General features: G+C 43.9%; 1 protein-coding gene across 6 annotated transcripts in view; it reads left to right on the top strand.

Moving 5' to 3' along the window:
• The window catches only part of EVL (Enah/Vasp-like), a 173949-nt gene that overhangs the window by 11339 nt on the left and 140858 nt on the right, over positions 1 to 21752 (top strand). The window contains exon 1 of one of the 6 annotated variants that reach the window (XM_064175737.1): positions 18307 to 18407. The exons of 1 other annotated variant lie outside the window; for it this stretch is intronic. Coding sequence is in view for 4 of the 5 variants with exons in the window: in XM_064175895.1 (XP_064031965.1) it covers positions 18851 to 18873 (23 nt within the window). In the remaining variant the exon portion in view is untranslated. Of the gene's footprint in view, positions 1 to 18306; positions 18408 to 18698; positions 18874 to 21752 lie in introns of those variants that run through there. 4 more of the 6 variants (XM_064175895.1, XM_064175971.1, XM_064175490.1 and 1 more) reach the window with 4 other exon arrangements.

Genomic DNA, 21752 nt, shown 5'->3' with positions numbered 1-21752 from the left:
ATGTAACTGAGGAGTGTGTGTGTGTATGTAGCAGGGCATACCAATGGGCTTGTCCTGTTGACCCCAGAGAATGCTCCCTCATTTTGTGGTTCCCAGAATGTTGCCCAAAGATGAGCTTCAAGGGCATGCTTGTTTCTTCTGTCCTGTCTTTCTAAACAGAAATAGTGCCAGAACTGCATGACTGCAACCCTTTGCAGGATCTCAAAAAACCTGAGCCAGCATACTCTTTTAAAATGTCATGGTATTAAATATGAGTGTGACAGAAATAGCAGAGGAGAGACGGAGCCAGGCAGGAAACTAATTAAGATGGAAACAAGTCTGTAAGAGGAATAGATGCACACAGGGGTATGTCTGGAGATATGAAGCTTGTTGTGAGCCTCATGTATTATATGCCACCAGTGTCCCAAGCTTGGTGGGGGGAATCTGGAATCAATACTGGCACGGGTCTCGTTCATTCAGTGCTCTCAGTCTGAAATCGAAGCAGCATTGATTTCAGCTGGCTCCATCCCCTGAAGCAGTTCACCATGGAGCTGTGTAGTAAATGCCTGTCAGCATCATGGTAAGGGTGCTGCAGGGAGCAGGAGGTGAGGCCTGGGCACATTGGAACAGCCCAAGTGGAAATGATGCGTCCTGGCTGACCCTTCTCTCAGCAGTGACTTCATGCTTCCAGGAGATCAAATTTAAATCACTGCATGGCCTGATTAACCCAGTGGTTTGCTAAGGATTTCCATGCAAAATTGCTAAAACAATAGTCCTTCTTTATTCAGGAATGCTTGCTGTGGCTTCTTATTCTTGACACTACTCTCTAGCCTTTGTACTCTTGTCTTTTTGGTCCAAGTCTGTCAATGCAGACTTAGATGCCCCCTGATACCATCTGTCATCTGTTATTGCCATCAGAGTCTGTTCATCATCCTTTTGCTTTGGAGGTTTGGACACCTCTTGTGACCCTTAAAGATGATAATCCTGAGTGTACACTGCAAAACAAACACAGCTAAAGGTTCCATGAACAAACCTTTTAGAGGCATCATTGGGTATTAGAGGCTACAGTTATGTCTGACCTTGCTAGAGTCCTTGTCTTCTATTTGAATGCAGTGGGATTATAATCTAATATCAATTTCCCTCTCTGATTCCCCAACACCCAGGTCAATATGATAGTCCTGAGCTGCAGTTCAGCTTCACAGATGGTACCTGCTTTGCAGAAAATGCTAGGTGACCAGTGCCCTAAATACGAGAGAGTACATTTGTCTACACATCTGTGTCTACAGGAAAAAAACCTCTTTAATGGTAAAAAGCACAGTCACTTAAGAGGAATTTGAGGGGTGTTTGTTAGAAGACTCAGTGGTGACTTTTTGAGTGTTGGAGCAGCATAAGCAAAATTTGAGTAGAACCTGAAAAATCTAAATAATCATGACAAGTGACTTCAACTCCCTAAAGAAGCTGGTTTTGGTATTTTTGTGATGTTATTAAAAGCAACAACTTTGTTAACTGCTGCATTTTCCTAATAATACAAAACATGTCAAATATTTTAATGACCTGCTCTTTAAAAAATAAGCACATTAAATGTTTCACTTTCCTTGAGGATTCTCTCAGTTTCTTTTTGGGACACGAATTTCTTATGACCCATCAACATGTGTTTGGGTATTGCAAATGCAGAGTCTGAGCATCTTCTCTCCAGCCTCTGGGCTCCAGAGGAACTCTCATAAAGGTGGAGGGACAAGAGGAGAGCCTTCGTGGAGACTTAGCATGAAGCAGCCTTGTTGGTGTGTCCTCAGCAGGATATGCAGCTTTGAGTACCACTTTCCTAGGGAATTAATTAATTGATGGTTCAAAACTGTTGATTCCAGGGGAAGGTTTCCAATTTTCCAATGTCTCTTCTGTTCTCTGCTGCTTCTTTCTCTTCTAAAGTAGTTTGCATGAGGATGTAAAGGAAAATTAATCAAAATCACCTAAAATGTGAATGTAAAGTAAATTAGGTAAACTAAATTAAAGCGTTGTATATATTCTCTGATTCAGTGTTTAAATGGCCTTAATTTGATTAAACTTAATTCACATCAAAATAAATTATACTAAATATGAAATAGGGTTGATTTAATTAATAATGAGTGTGTCTGCAGGGATCTAATGTGGTTTGATTCATTACAGAAACGTTAATTCAGATTACCTTTCTAGAGTTTTCTCATGTAGATAAGCCCTGCAGGACAGTTTTTTAGTTATGCCTAGACTGCTATCATTGTGTGTTTATTCCCCCTGGCTCTAGAAGGACCTTCTCACCGCTTCCTGTGGGACTTACTCAGCATTCTGTTGTGGGATGCCTTGTTAATTCAGTAATGCAGACAAAGAAAAGTCATCAACTGCTGTCTACAACTACCTGAAGGGAGGATGTAGCCAGGTGGGGGTTGGCCTCTTTTCCCAGGCAACCAGCAGCAGAACAAGGGGACACAGTCTCAAGTTGTGCCAGGGGAATTATAGGCTGGATGTTAGGAGGAAGCTCTTCGCAGAGAGTGATTTGCCATTGGAATGAGCTGCCCAGGGAGGTGGTGGAGGCACCATCCCTGGAGGTGTTCAAGAAAAGCCTGGATGAGGCACTTAGTGCCATGGTCTAGTTGACTGGCTAGGGCTGGGTGCTAGGTTGGACTGGATGATCTTGGAGGTCTCTTCCAACCTGGCTGATTCTATGATTCTCTGATCAGTTTTCTATTGCATTAGCTGGCTTTTCACCTGGTGTTTGGCTGTATGGTGTTGCTCCACATGGTGTGACTGTGTAATCAAGGTGGAGACAGTGAGGATTTGTTTCACCTCATGTCAACCCTTTGTGCAGGGGACACCCTTCTTCCAGCAGTATCCATATGCTGGAAGTGCAGTGTCAGCTGGATTATGTAGCACATGGTCTAGAAGAAGCTGTAAAACATGCTGGAGTTGCTTAAAGTCAAGTTCGACTTGCTTGGTGTTTAGATGCAGCTGTCATGTGTTACATATCCCTGGCTCCTGCTGTTTTCCTTTGGCTTTTCCTTTGTGCCTGTTTAATTCTACAGCCCATACTTGCTCAGTAGTGATCACCTAAGTACCATATGCCTTTAATAGACACAAGTTCTACTGAACCCCTTTCTTACTGTTGTTCTTCCCCTTCTGTCCATGGCTTTAAAGTCCTGCAAGTGTATGTGTGTGTATATGAGGAGAGGCTGAGGGAGCTGGGGTTGTTTAGCCTAGAAGAGGGGAGGCTCAGGGGTGAGCTTATTGCTGTCTACAGCTACCTGAAGGGAGGTTCTAGCCGGATGGGGGTTGATCTCTTCTCCCAGGCAACCAGCAACAGAACAAGGGGACACAGACTCAAGTTGTGCCAGGTTGGATGTTAGGAGGAAGTTGTTGCCAGAGAGAGTGATTGGCATTGGAATGGGCTGCCCAGGGAGGTGGTGGAGGCACCATCCCTGGAGGTGTTGAAGAAAAGCCTGGCTGAGGCACTTAGTGCCGTGGTCTGGTTGACTGGCTAGGGCTGGGTGCTAGGTTGGCCTGGATGATCTTGGAGGTCTCTTCCAACCTGGTTGATTCTACATATATATGTATATTAAAAAAAATACATCTGTTTCCAATGTGATTGCAACAGGAACAGGCATATTCTACTTGCAAAGATAGAAACTGAAATGGCTGAGACCTGCAGGTTTTTACTGGAGGTATTTTTTTAAGGATTTGGGTTTTTTCCCAAAGGATTGTGAAAATTTTATTATGCTGTGCTTCAAATATGAAATAAGTAGCATATGTGAAGTACCTAATAGTTCCCAACAACTCTCCAAGATGAAACTATTGGAGAAGCTTCAGGAGAAGAGTGAATAATACATATGAGCTAGATAAACCAAAATTGGTCTAATTCCATATCAGCTTTTTCTTCTTTTTCTGAAGGTGAGTAAACTGGTATTTGGAAAATAGAGAAATTACCTGAAGCCTGGCCTGAACCTTAACTTTGTTCAGGCAAAAGTCTCTGAACTTAGGGAGGCTGGGAGGAATAGAGGATTGTGCCTCAGAGTTTGCTTGAAATCAGTCCCCAGAGTGCTAAGAAATGCTGGCTGTCCCTCTTAGCATCTTTACACCTAGTTTCAGCTTGCACAAGGAATCACTCCAATTTCAATGGCTGAAGAGGTCCTGTCAGCCTCTAGAAGCTTTCTGTGATTATGTAGTTCATTCTGTCTGGAAACCAGGCTTTGAAACCACTGAGCTGCACCCATCTCACCCTGTTTTAATATCAGCACACTCAGGCACATAAACAATGTTCTTCTTCATGAGGCGATGAAAATCAATGAGGCTTTGAAAAGACAGGCTCTTTAAAGTCATGGCCTTATTTGGGAAGTTGCAAGAAGCTTGGCTGTCACAAGAGAATATTTTGGCTCTATGACAGTTTCTTTTATACAGTTCTTCAGTAAAGAATCTCCTGTATTTGTGCAGCGATAAGTTGGAAGTGTTCTGTGCTTTTTTTTCCGCCTCCTCAGGAATATATGCTGGAGTGGAACCAAATACATTGGTCAAAAGAGGCCAAAGAGCCCTTGATTTTGTGCAGAGTATGCAGAGAAAACACGTTTTCAAAGGTAAAACAAAAAATTCCTGGTTATTCAGTATCCCTGGGCAGATTCACAAATGTTTTTATTATAATTACTTTTCTATGCCCATTTATTTTCCACTAATCAGTTGCTGAATACTAACTTTTGTTTATGTAAGTATGGGATTGTTTAGCAATAACCCAGCCTGCCATCACTGTTTTGCCCATTATGGTCCTTGGGAATGTTTCCTTTGTGTTCCTGACCCCTTGAGAACTGTGATGGGATGAAAGAGCCTGCATGGTAAAGATAAATAATAAACTGAAGAGAAGGTGTCAGAGACAGAAGTGTTTTAGACTTGGAGTGATATGGGAAGAGCAAGAGAGGAGAAAGATTATCTCTGGTTTCAGAAGAGAAAGAGAGATTAGAGAAGAAAGTTGTGATTGTAAGCTAAAAATTACTGTGGCTGTTGCTGAATCCCTTGTCCATGTGATAAAACAATGGGATAGGAAAATGTTGGAGAGGCTTAAGCCACACAACTTAGCAAAGTCCTGGGGGAAGAGGACCTTCTGGCTATAGTTATGTTGGAGATCTGGGACACAATGATGATCAACACCATATGGACCTATCATGATGCTGATGCATGGACATATTTGAGCATCAGGAGTACTGTTAAACAGCAACAAGTTTTGGAGAGGTTTGAGTAATCAAGAGGGACAGAGGGTACGGTCAGCAGATGCTGTCCTCTGTACTAACCCAACATATGTTTTAGCTGTGTTTTGCTCTGCCCAGTGCCTTTCTACTAGTGAGGAAGTGAGTAGCCAGCTGCGCAGGCTTATCTCTGTCCCCAGCCCTATACCACTGCAGTACCAATGGTGATACTTAGCTAGTGCTGATATGTCTTCTGAGGAGAAGCAAGTGGAGAGTGTGGTGAGCGTGAAGCAGAGGCAGCCTGAGAGTCCAGCACTGGTGATGTTTCCCAGGCCCAAACACTGTCTGGTAACATTAATGTCACTTAATATCTTGCTCATCTAATAGCACTCTGAGGTAGCAAAATATGGTAGTGTCATTGACAGTGGGTGGGAGAGCAAGGCACTTGTAACTTAGGAGACCTCAAACTATTTAGAGCTGGTGTGGGGAATGCAACCAGGAATATGAAGCTGGAAAGAGCAGGCACCAGGTTAATCAGATCTGTGGTGCCTTGAGATAGAAATATAAGTTCAAAATGTGGAACAATAGCAATGCCTGTCTGTGGCTGGAAACTTAGCAGGGAATTCTGAGAGCAAAATTAATGCTTTTTGGATAGTATTTGAGATTTTGTGATGGTCTCTTATTCTATGAGTCACAGAAATTCATTTACAGAGCCTTGCTAATTCTGTCTTCCCTTTCAAGGTCACTGACTGCTCTGTAGTTCATTCATTCACTGCATATTAGCTAAGCCAGAGTTTAACTGGGATGTTTATCTGTGATGACCTGACCATTTCCTTCAGGAAGTTATTCATACTTGGAAAGACAAATGTATCTCATGTTAGAGGACAGGTCATGCTTAGCTTTCTTTGCCTCCAAAGAAGAGAGAAGTAGAATTTGGCTCACTAATAAATATTTAATACATGAGTCAATTATCTAAACTATATTGGTGCCCAGTTCCATTTCAGAGTAGGTCAAGTTTTGTTTAAGATGAAGCAAGAGAATGGGATCATTCCATTGGGAAGTGCTAAGCCATGAAATTATAGCTGGACAGGTAGCATGTATGCATGACCTCTTACTCTGCCCTTCCTTCTGAGTCTTCTTTCTCCTGACTGCAAGAAACATCACTGGGCCTTGAACAGTACTGGTGGATGGTCAGGGCTCTGGGGCCACTGGAGTCAGTTGCAGTTATGACTTGATTTTTCAGAGTCCTTAGCTTAGACTGTGCATTGAACAGAGAGGTCTGGGAGGTGGAAGAGCCTAAATGAGAATTCAGACTTTGCCAGTAAGTTTGCTACTCAGTCCTGAAGGAGATGGTGTGGCTTCCCTCATTGATTCATTCCCTACCTCAGTAGTCCAGATCTTACTAGATCAGTCACAGGAAAATTATGAGAGCTATGGAAAATTATTGATGTAGAAAGAAAAGCAAAGTGCCTCAAACATGGGATCTGTGTAACTCTTTTGTATATTTATGAGTGTTAGTGTATGTCCTTTTGTTAAGAAACCAAATCTCATCCTCACTACCACTGGAAACTGAAGAACTAGTGATATTCAGAGGATGTAGTGTCCTGAAAACTGCCCAGTTTCATGGATTGTGTGAAGGCTATTGCTCTGATGCTGTTTTGGTTTGCTTTTTAAATTTAAACAAATTTCACTCTAAAATAAAATATGCAGCTTATGTAAAAGTGATGGGATGGACTTAATTTTGACACCTTCTGTAATTAAATAGACCTGCAGATGACACCAAGCTAGGAGCAGGTGTTGATCTGTTGGAAGGTAGGAGAGCCCTGCAGAGGGACCTAGACAGGCTGGATAGGTGGGCAGAGGTCAATGGGATGAGATTTAACAAGGCCAAGTGCAGGGTTCTGCACTTTGGCCACAACAACCCCAAGCAGTGCTATAGGCTGGGGACAGAGTGGCTGGAAAGCAGCCAGGAGGAAAGGGACCTGGGGGTACTGATAGATAGTAGCTGAAGATGAGCCAGCAGTGTGCCAAGGTGGCCAAGAGAGCCAATGGCATCCTGGCCTGCATCAGGAGCAGTGTGGCCAGTAGGACAAGGGAGGTTATTCTTCCCCTGTACTCAACACTGTTCAGGCCACACCTTGAGTACTGTGTCCAGTTTTGGGCCCCTCAATTCAAGAGAGATGTTGAGGTGCTGGAACATGTCCAGAGAAGGGCAACAAAGCTGGTGAGGGGCCTGGAACACAAACCCTATGAGGAGAGGCTGAGGGAGCTGAGGGTGTCTAGCCTAGAGAAGAGGAGGCTCAGGGGTGATCTCATTGCTGTCTACAACTACCTGAAGGGAGGCTGTAGCCAGGTGGGGGGTGGCCCCTTCTCTTAGGCAACCAGCAACAGAACAAGGGGACACAGACTCAAGTTGTGCCAGGTTGGATGTTAGGAGGAAGTTCTTGCCAGAGAGAGTGATTGGCATTGGAATGGGCTGCCCAGGGAGGTGGATGAGGCATTTAGTGCCATGGTCTAGTTGATTGGATAGGGCAAGGTGATAGGTTGGCCTGGATGATCTTGGAGGTCTCTTCCAACCTGGTTGATTCTATGAAAAAAAAAAAAAAGGTGGTGGAGGCACCATCTGTGGAGGTGTTCAAGAAAAGCCTGGATGAGGCACTTAGTGCCATGGTCTAGTTGACTGGATGGGGATGGGGGCTGGGTTGGACTGGATGATGTTGGAGGTCTCTTCCAACCTGGTTGATTCTATGAAGAAATCAGTGGATCCTCTCCAAGGTGTCCTGCAGGAGCAGCAACAAGCAGCAGTTGAGGTATTTCTCAGGTTCTTCACAAAATAAATCTGTTTTTTCAATCTTTAGCCTTTCTTTATGTGAATTGCAAATAAGGGACACAAACATAACGTGCAATACATATGATTTTGCCATGATTTGGGTTTGATATGATGTGTCATAAAGCACATCTCCTTTCTTTTCCTGTCTCAAAAATATTTAGTCTTGCTGATGTCCTGCAAAAAAATTGGTAGAGCTGGCAGAAACTCACACATTCACAGTGTCACAGTATTGCAGTATTATCAGGGTTGGAAGAGACCTCACAGATCATCAAGTCCAACCCTTTACCACAGAGCTCAAGGCTAGACCATGGCACCAAGTGCCACGTCCAATCCTGCCTTGAACAGCTCCAGGGACAGTGACTCCACCACCTCCCCGGGCAGCCCATTCCAGTGTCCAATGACTCTCTCAGTGAAGAACTTTCTCCTCACCTCCAGCCTAAATTTCCCCTGGTGCAGCCTGAGGCTGTGTCCTCTCGTTGTGGTGCTGGCCACCTGAGAGAAGAGAGCAACCTCCTCCTGGCCACAACCACCCCTCAGGTAGTTGTAGCCAGCAATAAGGTCACCCCTGAGCCTCCTCTTCTCCAGGCTAAACAATCCCAGCTCCCTCAGCCTCTCCTCGTAGGGCTGTGCTCAGGGCCTCTCACCAGCCTCGTCGCCCTTCTCTGGACATGCTCAGGCATCTCAATGTCCCTCCTAAACTGGGGGGCCCAGAACTGAACGCAGTACTCAAGGTGTGGTCTAACCAGTGCAGAGTACAGAGGCAGAATGACCTCCCTGCTCCTGCTGACCACACCATTCCTGATGCAGGCCAGGATGCCACTGGCTCTCTTGGCCACCTGGGCACACTGCTGGCTCATGTTCAGGCGGGTATCAATCAGCACCCTCAGATCCCTCTCTGTTTGGCTGCTCTCCAGCCACTCTGCCCCCAGCCTGTATCTCTGCATGGGGTTGTTGTGGCCAAAGTGCAGCACCCTGCACTTGGAGCTATTGAACCCCATCCCATTGGACTGCACTGACCCTTTGGAGAGTGCAATGTGATCAAGCCATGTGCATTTCAGAGAAAGAAGGGCATACCTGATTTGTCTCCTGCGCTGTGGAATGTATTGATGGCCTCTTGTAACTCTTCTCCAGCCTTACGGAAGAAGGTAGCATTCACTCTCAAAACTGTAGTCTGAATGTGTAGGTGGTTCTTATTAAAGATTATGTGTAACCCTTCCTCCACGATGGGTGCTTTCCGTAGGGAGCATACATTGGCAATCAGTAAATTCCATGTGAGATGAGTTATCACAAAGGGAAGAGGTTGTGGGAATGACCTGCTGTTTCTTCTGCAGCAGCTGCTGTAGCAGCTAGGCACACTTTGGGAGCAAGCTGGGCTATGCCCAAGGGATTAGAAGGTCCTGCTCACAGAATAGCACGGAGCTGTGTAGATTGGCAGGGACATCTGGAGATCACGTACATCCGGCTTAGGACATTGTCCAGTTGTGTTTTGAGTATCTGTGTCCCGAGATGGTAATGCCACAGCCTCCCTGGATAGCCTGTGCACGTTTGAGCACTGTCAGGGCAGAAAAGTTTCTTCTTATGTTTGAAGTGGGTTTCCTTTATTTCGAAGTTTGTGCCCAGTGCCTCTTGCCCTGCCTGAGAAGAGTCTGACTGTCTTCTGTGCTCTCCCATCATGTGTTTTTACACAGTGATGAATGTCTGTAAGGTGTGATGGGAGACACTGTCAAAAGCTTTACTGGAGTCAAGACTTGTGAATACAGAGTAGGCCAGAACCTGACCAGTGTGATGATGATGTCTTCCTTCTCTAGGCAGAAGCATAGCTCCAGTAGCAGCACACCACTAGCATCTCCCCCATGTCAGCAAGGTCGTATGGGTTAGTGTATAAAGCTACTGATGGGTTCTAGACTGTCCTGAAGCCTTGGAAGAATCAAACCTTTATTTTCTCATAGGAGTGAGAAAATGTTGTTCTAGAATTGCCACAGTTTATGTCTAGTGCTGCTGTCAGAAGCTGTTTCTGAACAAAGAATTCCACAGTATGTAATGAATAATTCCTTCTCACATTTATTCTGACATCTTTTGCATGAGTTGCAGGGAAAATAAAAGTTTGTTCTTTATTTGCTGGAAGCAGGGGCATGATCTTAATGTGACAGCAATGCAACTAAGTTTTGGCAAATTCCTTGCTGTCAGAGCTTTACACTGGATAATTGTTACATGTCTTGGATGAAATTCTGGGCCACAATATGATCTGAGCTTTGACATTGTGTTTATGTAAAATCCCTGTAAGATAATAAATAGTTTCTAAGACCTTAGTGCTGTAATCATTGATTGCATAGAGCTTACTCAACAGCTCCATGATACTTATGGAGTTTTACCAAATGCAGTGAAGTTACTTTTTGAAGCAAGAAGCAGAAGTATATAACTTAGCCCTGATTTTCATCTTGTCTGTGTCCTACCATTTAACAAAGGAGTGTAGAGTTGTTACAGATTCACTTGTTACTAGGACTACTCATCTAATGTTTACCAGGGGAGGTGTCAAGTAGACGCTGATATTTTCCATGCAGAATAACTTCTGGCTTGCCAATGTACTTGATAATGAGTCCGCAGTTCAGTAGGCATTAACGTGCACGTCTGTGTGTGGGACGTTGCTTGGTGCGTCTTGGCTGCTAGTTTTGACTACAAACACACCACTGTATAATTTAAATGCTTCTAAGATCTAGGCCATTTGCTTTCTTGAAAATGGCAAGAAGTCAGAGTGTTTATAGTGGTATGTGAATACCTGTATCTCTCTGTTCATGGCTAAAGTACACAGGTTCGTGTTTGTTGGTAAATGATAAATACAACCCATGTAAATGTCCAAATGTTTTATTGTCACCACATGCTTCAGTGGATGATGGTGTTTTCTTCAGATACTGTTTTTACATCCATTGACATTTCATTTGATACTGGTGATAATGCAAGTCTGGTTTTAGCTTCCCACTTTTCTTTTTTTCCCGGTTAATTTCTCGTGACTTGGAAAAAATCACATTGTCTAGTTATAACTAGCTTGAAGGAAGTTTCCAAATGGAAGCCTACAGTGATTTTTATTTCCTCTGAAAAGATCCTCCATGTCTTCTGCTCTATGCTTGCGCAGCCAGGTGGGGGGTGGCCTCTTCTTCCAGGCAACCACCAACAGAGCAAGGGGACACAGTCTCAAGTTGTGCCAGGGGAAGTATAGGCTGGATGTTAGGAGGAAGTTCTTGCCAGAAAGAGTGATTTGCCTTTGGAATGGGCTGCCCAGGGAGGTGGTAGAGTCACCATCCCTGGAGGTGCTCAAGAAAAGCCTGGCTGAGGCACTTAGTGCCATGGTCTAGTTGAGTGGCTAGGGCTGGGTGCTAGGTTGGACTGGATGATCTTGGAGGTCTCTTCCAACCTGGTGATTCTATGAAATTCTATGAAAATACTCATCAGCAAATATTAGGTATAAGATCCTGTGGCTGTCAAGTGAATATTGAGGCAGAGTAATTCCTGATTGCTAAGGAGACTTCTGTGTGCAGCATGACTCAAATTAATGTGTGCTGCACTGAAGAAGCTACGGTTGATAATTGTTTATCTAGGAATAAATAATGCATTAATGCCTTGCACTTCAAATTCATACAGCCCCAAACGTTTTCTTGGAAGGGAGTTTGTATGGTTTTAAATCAGTTTTCATAAGCATGCAGCAATACCCAAGTCTTGGCCATATCAACTAACATTTGAAATCTGTATAAACTGAATTTTAATTTTCAGATGTTCAGTGGTTTGATGATACTTCTTCTACTACTAATTTGACATTTATCTCAAATATCCTTGTCTGTTACTGGCTGTTATGGCTATGTAAACTGCTCTTCCATTTCCAGCTTTATATGTCAGTCAGCACCACACAGCCTTAGACTTGATTAGATATTTCAATTAATGGTCAATAGCTTCATAACCTCTATGGAGCTTTTAGTTTTCACCCAAATTGGCTCAGTTCTCTTGGATTTTAAGTTGTGGTTTTGTGCCATCCCCAAGACATGATTAGGAAACCAGGAAGAGTCCCATTCTCTCTAGTTCACTCCAGTGTATCTTCCCTTAAGCATAGCATAAGGCAGATGGGACTGTATTTGGGAAAACATCCCATTTTGGCTATGTGAGGTGCTCTGTGCTTGACTGCATCTGGTGCAGAGTATCTGTTAATGAAAATGATGTGCTACTTCCAATATGATAAGAGGAAAGCATGAAGAAGAACTCACAGCAGCTGTCCTGTGGTCAGGCCAAGCCTCAAGATTTGCAAAGCAAGAGGCATAATTCAGGCTAAATCTAGCAGGGAGAAAAGTGATTTTTGCTGTGCAAATATTCATGTGCTGTGGTAATTTCAAGCTATATATATGAGGTAGGACTTTTTTTGGATGAAGTTTAACATCACAGAATCAAACTTCAGTGGTCAGATGAAAGACCAGAGAGTGAAAGGAGCAGTCTGAACTATAGAAGAGACTGTTCCTGTGCAGCAAAATTCACACAGTATTTTAATAGCAATCACATTGATTAAAAGAGGCAAAAACTGTGTTCATTTCCACCCCACCCACCCTTTCCTTTACCAGCTCAAGGTCTGAGTCAATATTCCAATACTGAATATACCTTTACTCAATAAACTTTAGGGGACTGCAATTATTTCCACAGTTTTCCCACCACCTGAACAAACTGAAGTTGCCATTCCTTTTCTGTTTCATTAATCCTTTTAAATCTCATCTTCTTAAGCCCAAGAAAGACTTTTGGACTCAGAGACAATCCTATTGAAAGGAGATTTTTCAGCATCTTCTGCGATGCAGACTGTGATGGCCACACCCTCCACTGTGCAGAAAAGTAAGAGCTGCAGTGGTTGTGTACTGATTATATATGCTCTCTTCTGATTTCTTCCTCATGAATTGAAGTGGATGCTGAATTTTTCAGTGCAGTTGTGGGTTCTTTTTAGAGAGGTCTGAATATCACTTCAGCATAATAATGCAGGCTTAATGATGGAAGTCTGCTGTGTTAGTGGCTTTTTCCTTGCTTCAGCAAGGGAATAAATAGGTCTCTGGTTAAAGTATTTCAGTCTGCTTGCGATCAGGTAATGCTGTCCAGCATCTGGCCAAGGCTTTGATGGAATCTCAGCTTAAGAGCACCAATACTGATGCACTGATATATTGACTACCAGTAATCACAGAGACCTCAATGATCATCCAGTTCAACCCTTGACCTGATGTTGAAAGGTCAATACTAAACCATGTCCACAAGCAGCAGGTCTGCGTACTGCTTAAACACCTCTAGGGAGAGTGACTCCACCACAGCCTTGGGCAGACCATTTCAATGTTTGCTAACCCTCTGTGAAGAAGTATTTCTTAGCATCCAGCCTGTTAATCTTGGGGAAGCTAGGTTTTTACACACAGTATCAACACAAGGCCCTTGTATGCCACTTAAATACTAGCTAAAGCCAGAACTTTCATCATTATCCTCTGGCTTGTTTTGGTTTGTCTTATTTCCAGGTCTTTACTGCATCTGTTGCTTCTTTGTCAAGCTTTCATGAAGGCTAAGCACTTCTGTCACAGTCTCACTTGTTTGTTAGAGCCCAGAATTAAAGCTGCAAATTCTTTTCCAAATGACATTGATCTTTTTCAGTGGGAGGGGACTCTCATCAGGACCCCTGTGTGGCCTTGGGTCAGAGGGTTGGATCTGGGTCCCACAGTTCCCATTACATTAATTGTCACACCCAATGTTTTGTGTCCCATTTCTTTTCTGTGCTGTAACTTGATTTTTGTGGTATAGTGTTGAACGTTTTTTATCAAAGGTTTGAACTGATTGTGGAGCCAGACAGGCAATAAACAACTCCTTCTTGTAAAAAGGCCCATTGCTGGCTGTGGTTTCTGATGTGCATTCTGTCTGCTCTCAAGACCTTCAGCCTGGTTTAAGGAATGAAAGGTTACAGTCTTCTTTGCTAGAAGTCATAAGGAGGTCTTGTAATCCTGCATTTACTTGTGTGTTTGGTCATTGAGTGTGTCCATGTGACTTTCTGAAGTCCTGCAAGCTCTGTTAGGTAATTTCATGCTGAACCTCATTAAGGGCAACAAAGCTGGTGAGGGGCCTGGAGCACAAATCCTATGAGGAGAGGTTGAGGGAGCTGGGCCTGTTTAGCCTGGAGAAGAGGAGGCTCAGGGGTGATCTTATTACTGTCTACAACTACCTGAAAGGGCATTGTAGCCAGGTGGGGGTTGGCCTCTTCTCCCAGGCAACCAGCAATAGAACAAGGGGACACAGTCTCAAGTTCTGCCAGGGTAGGTATAGGCTGGATATTAGGAAGAAGTTCTTCCCAGAGAGAGTGATTTCCCATTGGAATGGGCTGCCCAGGGAGGTGGTGGAGGCACCGTCCCTGGGGGTCTTCAAGAAAAGCCTGGCTGAGGCACTTAGTGCCATGGTCTAGTTGACTGGCTAGGGCTGGGTGCTATGTTGGACTGGATGATGTTGGATGTCTCTTCCAACCTGGTTGATTCTATGATTCTATGACAACAATATGACATGGTAATCTCAGATTTTACCCTCTAATGTGAGAATCCTAGTAATTAATAGAAATGGCACTGTTGATTATCTCACAGAGTAGGAGCCCTGCTCTTGCTGTCTGTAATGCTATGAGTGCTTGTGAAAGTGATGACTTGTGGAGAGATTTTTGCTAGCAGGACATGAATTGATAAACATAAGTGCCTGTGCTGGGAAGTGTCCTTGAGTCCAGCTTGGACTTAAGATACCAGGCAGTGGGTGGCACCCCTCCACTTGCAGCTGCAGGAGGTAGAGTGCCAGCTGCAAGGGGGCAGGGTTAGCCAGCCAAGGGGCTGATCCTGCCAGGGTTGTTGACATAATATGAGCCTACCTGTAGCATGCATGTAACCCTGGACCAACCTGTACTTTCCGCATGTACCAATCTTAAACTAAGTTAGCTGTGCACGCCTCTTCCAAGTAAGCATATAAGTCACTGTCACACAGAAATAGAGGGGAGAATAACCATCTAACCACACTGGTGAATCAAGAGTCGTTTTATCCCAGGTGCAACGCCGGCAATGGCTAAGCAAAAACAAACTGAAAACCAGTTATCCTACTGAAACCTCTGCTGAATATGAGAGCTTTAAGGAGTTTGTTGTCCTTCACAGGAGACTCATTGATGACAGAAGCCTTGACTTGAACAGCTGACTATTTATTTGCATAGTGGCTCTTAAGAAATTGAAGGTCAGGCAGTGATTTTGTTGACGTCCTTTCAAGAAGAATGAATGCTTAGGGGAAGCAGTACACTACGTTTGCTGTTAGTCCTGTAGAAGAGTTTTTATTTTAGCTAGCAGGAAAAATAAACTTAGTGCAAGTGAAAAACAGCCCTCTTCCACTTGAATTCAAGTTAGAAGAAGATTGGGTGATGAAGAAAAACAGAAGTTCAGACTTTCATTATTCATCCATGAAGGATCTTGGCTCTCTTTGACTTTGAAGGTAAAAAAATGTTTCCTACAAAGTCAGTATCAGAACACTTGCTTGCAAGAGGCTACTTCACTCAATGCCCAGCTGCTTGGGTACTGTATATCATAAGCATAGTTCTGGTGAAGTTCATACTAAATATGTGAGATGACTTTTCTAGGTGGTTGTTTTGATCTCCTCTGGTAATTTTTATCTTTTCTTAGGCTGTAATTAGAAGCATTCATATTGCAGTCCTCTTTCTGGACTCATGGATAATTAATTTGTCAGATGGTGTGATTGTGTGTGTTTTAGGATTCCTACAGTGTGACTTTTATGGTCACTATCACATTTGTTTAAAAGGAAATAAGATGAAACCCAAAGTCAACATGACAAAAAAAAAAAAAGCACACTCCAAATAAATGTGGATTTTCTTTCTTTCCTGTGCTGCTTTTTGCCATGAGTGCCTTTCCCTTTCATTCCAGCCCTTTTTACCTATAATTTTCAGAGCCATGGAATCAGGTGCTGTGGCTTTTTTGTCGAGGTGATGTGGCTGGCTGTACTTAGAATACTTTTCCAGTCTCTGAATCCCATAGTTCAGTGAGACAGCCACTGTCCTGGAGCACAGTGAACCTTAGAAGCCACGGTTGAGTGTAGATTTTTCAGATTCCAGCCAAAATCTTCCATGTAAGAAACTGTTTCCTTGTACTGGAAAGCAGACTCAGCAAGTAAAAGAAAGAGGCAAGTCAAGGTGAGGGACAGCCTGAGCAGTGGCTGCGAATTTGCTGCCTCCTCCTGACTTTCTCAGGCAGCATGTTCTCCCACTGCCCCATTATCTCCCTCTCCCACATGAGATGTTGGTTTCCCAGGATTTGAGTCTCCCTCATTTCCAGCCATCCCTTCTCTTAATCTTTCTCTGTAGCTGGCAGCTGAGTGGAAGTCAATGTTCGTTCCCTTTCTGCCATGTCAATATTGTTGTTCATTCTAGATAAGAGGAGGCCAAGGGAAGACCGTACCACTCTCTACAACTACCTGAAGGGAGGTTGGGCCAAGGAAGAGGCCAGGCTCTTCTCCTGGATTACAAGTGACAGGACCAGAGGAAATGGTTACAAGCTGCTCCAGGTGAACATTAGGCTGGATGTTGGGAAATATTTCTTTGCTGAAAGGGTTATCATACACTGGAGTGATTTGCCCAGGGCAGTGATGGAGTCACCATCCCTGGAGGTGTTCAAGTGGTGTGGACCTGGTGCTTAGGGATATGGTTTAATGTTGACTCTTTGATGCTGGGTTGAAGATTGGACTAGATGATCTTTGAGGTCTCTTCCAACTAGATATATTCTGTGATTCTGGATGCTTGGGTGGCTGCATGCTGTTGAGTCAGTGGTGCTGAGGCTAATTGGGTGTGTGCACAGCCATATGATAAAACATCCTTGTCCCACCCAAGCATGCTGCTGAGTTCAGGTGACATTGTCAGAAACCTTGTCAAAGTCTCCCTGATCTCTCCCATAAATAAGACTCATGTAATTCCTACGTGGACATGTAATAATGGCAGTCATCCAGCCTGTGTTTCTTACTTGTCCAAAATTTCCCAGGCCCTTTCTATGGGAATGATGAGCTCTGGCTCCAGGTGCTTTGTATTCTCTTCCCTTGTGCTGTGAACCGTTTATTCAACCAGGGTTTGCAGTGCTCTGGGATCATAGAATCAACCAGGTTGGAAGACACCTCCAAGATCATCCAGTCCAACATAGCACCCAGCCCTATCCAATCAACTAGACCATGGCACTAAGTGTCTCATCCAGTCTTCTCTTGAAAACCTCCACGGATGGTGACTCCACCACTTCCCTGGGCAGCCCATTCCAATGGCAAATCACTCTGTCAAGAACTTCCTCCTAACATCCAGCCTATACCTCCCCCGGCACAACTTGAGGCTGTGTCCCCTTGTTCTGTTGCTGGTTGTTGGGAGAAGAGGCCAACCCCACCTGGCTACAGCCTCCCTTCAGGTAGTTGTAGACAGCAATGAGGTCACCCCTGAGCCTCCTCTTCTCCAGGCTAAACACTCCCAGCTCCCTCAGCCTCTCTTCATAGGGTTTATGTTCCAGGCCCCTCACCAGCTTTGTTGCCCTTCTCTGGACATGCTTCAGTATCTGAACATCTCTCTTGAGCTGAGAAGCCCAGAACTGGACGCAGCACTCAAGGTGCGGCATTACTCTGGGATGCATTACTCCAGAGAAGCAGATGTGTTGTCCATTGCTGGGTTATTCCAGGAGCAGCACACCCATGTGCTTCCATGCTCTCCTTCAATAGGATCACCCTACATAGAGCAGGTGCAAACTTCGCTTCCATGGCTGGAGTGCTTGCTTCCTTGGTCTTGGTTCGTTCTACTGGCCACTAACACTGGGGCAGGTCTCGACGGTGCAGGGTGACCAGCGTAGGGCTGCTTCAGCTGGAGTGGGGCAGACCAGCTCCTGTTTGTCATCCCTGGGGGCGTGTGCAGTGGGGATGCTCTGACCCCAGCGCTGGCTGCGCTGTTGCCATGGAGATTGCGTGTGCTGTTGCTAGGCAGCTGAAGCATTTTCGCTTGCACACTGCAATGCCACGAAATTCTCAACTTTCCTTGTTCCTGTCTCCCTTCCTTGATTTCTCAGATATGACTCCTTTGGTTCTTACCCTGCTTCATTCAGTTGCACTGCTGCAGTTTCTTGGTGTTAACCCTATAAACCCTAAAAAGCCTGCATGACACTGCAAGTAATATTCATGGCAATGAATGCAGGGCTGAAGGAGTTAAAGTGGTTGGGGATAGACTGCAGAGGAAATGATTTCTAGCAGAGAAACTACTTTAAATGTTCTGGCATTCATGGAAGGGGAGGTTTGTGGCTGCAGTCTTTTGTTCCGACACTGATGGTTTGTATGAATAAAAACACAGACTAACATATCACTGCAAGGTAAGAAAATCATCTCAAATGGGCCTAATTAATCTCTTTGGTTGCAATGTAGACTTAGCTTTTTAGTATCCTCTGCTTGCATTTACCGGTTTTGGTGTAACGTGAATGATAATTTATCCATGGAGCCTGTCATGTACAATATTTGACTTATTTGGCTTGAATCATAAAGGTATCAGCCTGTATTCTAGGAGTGTACTGCATTAATCAGACTTGCAGGAATGATCACATGGTACTCTATCGCCTTTCCCTGTTAGCTGCTGCTTGTCAGCAGCTGGCTGAGCTGTAGGCTGCAGGCCAGTATCTGCATACCCTTTCTCTTCAGAGTATTTCAAATATACTCTCTCGTCATTATGCATTTTGCTGCAGTTTGACAATCTAAATGGTCCTCCTGCACATTAAGAAGATCATTTTAAATTTCAGAGCATTTGTGTAGTTACTAGGCCATGTATGCATTTGAAGAATTCAGGTAGGCTCTCTGTTTTATACCTCAGTGTGCTTGGGTTTTGTTCTCACAGGGATTTTGCTGTGTAATGTCAGTCAGCTCTACAGTTAGTTCTTCAGCGTGCAAATATTTCTTGCCTTTTAAAATCACTGCCCTCTGCATGGGGAGAGGTGCTCGAAGGGTGAGGTGCAGGTAATGGTAGCTAACTGCATGCTGAAGTGCAAAGCTGGGTAATTGATTATATCTCGCACAGATTTCTTCGCCATGCAGCCAGAAGCAACGAGTACAGTGGAGTTAAAAATATAAACCAGAAAGCGTTCTGTTTAAAAGGATCTTTGCTATTTTTGGTTGCAGAGTATCTGACAGATGCTCCTTTGAGACAGAATACTGATTGTGAGAGAGAAGAGAAAATTGGTGCTTGGATTGTGTATTTTGTGCTACTGCAGAGTATACACGTCTGGGTTTCGTAGCTTTCATTTTGTAGCTGCAGAACTCTGTATGAATTACATGTGAAATAACAATATGGTTAAGTTCTCTGGGCTTGGTTTGTTGTTTACAAACATTGGAGGAACTGTGATTGTTAGAGTATAAAATTAGCACCTTTTATTTGATATTGGTTCTGCTCAGTATTGCCTCTGCCCCCTCTCCTCCTCCATCCTCACCCCCAATATAACTCCATCCTTATGCAAGTGTTGAGATCTCTCAAAACTTTAACAGATTTCTTGAAGACAAAACAGAATTTTCTGCCCTTACTGACAAAGTTAATTATTTTATCTGAAATAAACCAACACTGGAGTGGAAAAAAATTCTGGTTTATAGTTATGGGGCAGGAGGTGTCTCACTTGTTCTTAAAATTTAGTTTGCTTAGGATGTTCAGTTCTTATAACTCATGTTATAAAATTGTCCAGATAAATTGGTGACACTGTTGTCACAACATGAGGGATCACCTCATGATGTATTTGTCTGTGTATCATTATTAAAGTGTATCTTAAAAATACGCATTCCTTTTTGGTGCACACGTAAGAGATTCTTTGATCAAGTGTGTAACTAGAGGAGAGGATGAATTCTTTCTGTATACAGACAGAGTGTCCTGTACCTAATATTTTCATTTTAAACTTTCTAACTTCAGGTGAAATATTGATAAAATTATTCCTGCCTTTTGTTAAAGCATTTAATATATTGACAATTTCCCACGTTTTGTGTTCTGCTGATCATTCTGTGTGGAAGTGATGTCGAAAGCAGTGGAATCAGGTACAGGACACCCTGCAGCCCCCTCTCTCCCCCCCTCCTCCCCCCCCCCCCCCCCCCCCCCCAAAATATCCTGGTTGAGGAGATACTTCTGTTGTGAAATGCTGTCTGAGGGGAAAGATTTTACTGGAAGACCAGATAATGCTGTATAACTGCAGTTGTCATAGGGCTGTCAGGAGATGCTTGAAATCTTGACATCACTGATCGTTGGCAGTAAATTAAGCTGTGAATGGGTCCCAATCTTACTGTGCCGCTTACTATACTCACAAAGTACTTCAACCTGTTGGTTTGGTACTGTTCTTAATTGTGTGAAACTCTCTCCTCAACATGAGACCAGTTCTTCACAGAGAGAGTGATTTGCCATTGGAATGGGCTTCCCAGGGAGGTGGTGGAGTCACTGTCCCTGGAGGTCTTCAGGAAAAGACTGGATGAGGCACTTAGTGCCATGGTCTAGTTGGCTGGATAGGGCTGAGTACTAGGTTGGACTGGATGATCTTGGAGGTCTCTTCCAACCTGTTTGGTTCTATGATTCTAAATGGTGTTTTAATAATTTTGGTTTAAACCAGAATTTTAGCTGTCTTCCAGTGGCTTCCTTGGACACCTTGTGCCAGGAGAGCACCTACTTTTATGACAGGAATGGTCAAATGCCAATTACACACCCGTTAGACTTATTAAATTACTCTCTTACACTTGATTTGAAAACAGTATTAACATTTGATGTGCAGATTGCTCGGTGTTTTCTTTTAAATCTTCGGCACTGGTAAGGCTGTGGGTTCTGTATAGCTACATTTAAAAGGCATTTACATTATTAGACATTTCTGTGGTGATTTGTTAAGGTTGTATCTGCATGTTGATTTTTTTTTTAATGGTATGATTATTCTCATGCCCGTGGCTATATTGCATTTTGGTGGGATGAAAACATATCTTGCAAGATAAAGAAAAAACAAAGGGTCTAGCTGAGCAGCAGGATGGGAGTCTTGGTCCAGTGGGCTCCTGGAAGCTAAGTTAGTGTAGCAGTAGATGGCACTCTTCTCTGAACTAATGGCCCCTGGTCCTTGGCAGCCCTACAGACTTTACAGGAGCCATTTTCCAAGTGCACCAAACATAAACTTGCACTTGTCTCTCATCTTGTTCTTAGCCTGAAGCAAGTGCTCATGTGTGCATTGGAGAAGCACAGCTATTTCCATTTTTCAGTGCACCCAAAGGGCTTGAGTAACCAAGCATCTGGGGAAGTGGTGGCCCCACTGGCTCATGCAAGCCCATGGTTGTAATTTTTGTATGTGCTGTTTTTCTTTCTGCTTGAGGCTGGGCCTGAACACAGGATTCCTTTTGTGGGTGATAGGGGCTGTGGCACCCCAGCCCAATGCCAGGAGGCATCACTGCTGGTTGGCTGCCCATGTTCTCTCGGTGGTTTCCATCTGATGTCTTCACTTCCCCAGCAAAATGGTGCCAGGCTATTTTTGTGAAGTGTTAAACAGCAGCCAGACCTCTCTACAGGAGTGTCTTACTTAAGGACTATAAGTGACCCTGATGCTCTTTATGAAACATTTATACAGCCCTTTGAAATTCAGTATTACTCTTATGGTTACTGAATAGATGAACAAAGACTTAAGACTTGGGAAAAACAGAGGATGATCCATTGAATAACTTCATAG

This window comes from Pogoniulus pusillus, chromosome 1 (assembly GCF_015220805.1).
Source record: "Pogoniulus pusillus isolate bPogPus1 chromosome 1, bPogPus1.pri, whole genome shotgun sequence".
Classification (NCBI taxonomy): Eukaryota; Metazoa; Chordata; class Aves; order Piciformes; family Lybiidae; genus Pogoniulus; species Pogoniulus pusillus.
This window is presented reverse-complemented; position numbering and strand designations above follow the sequence as displayed.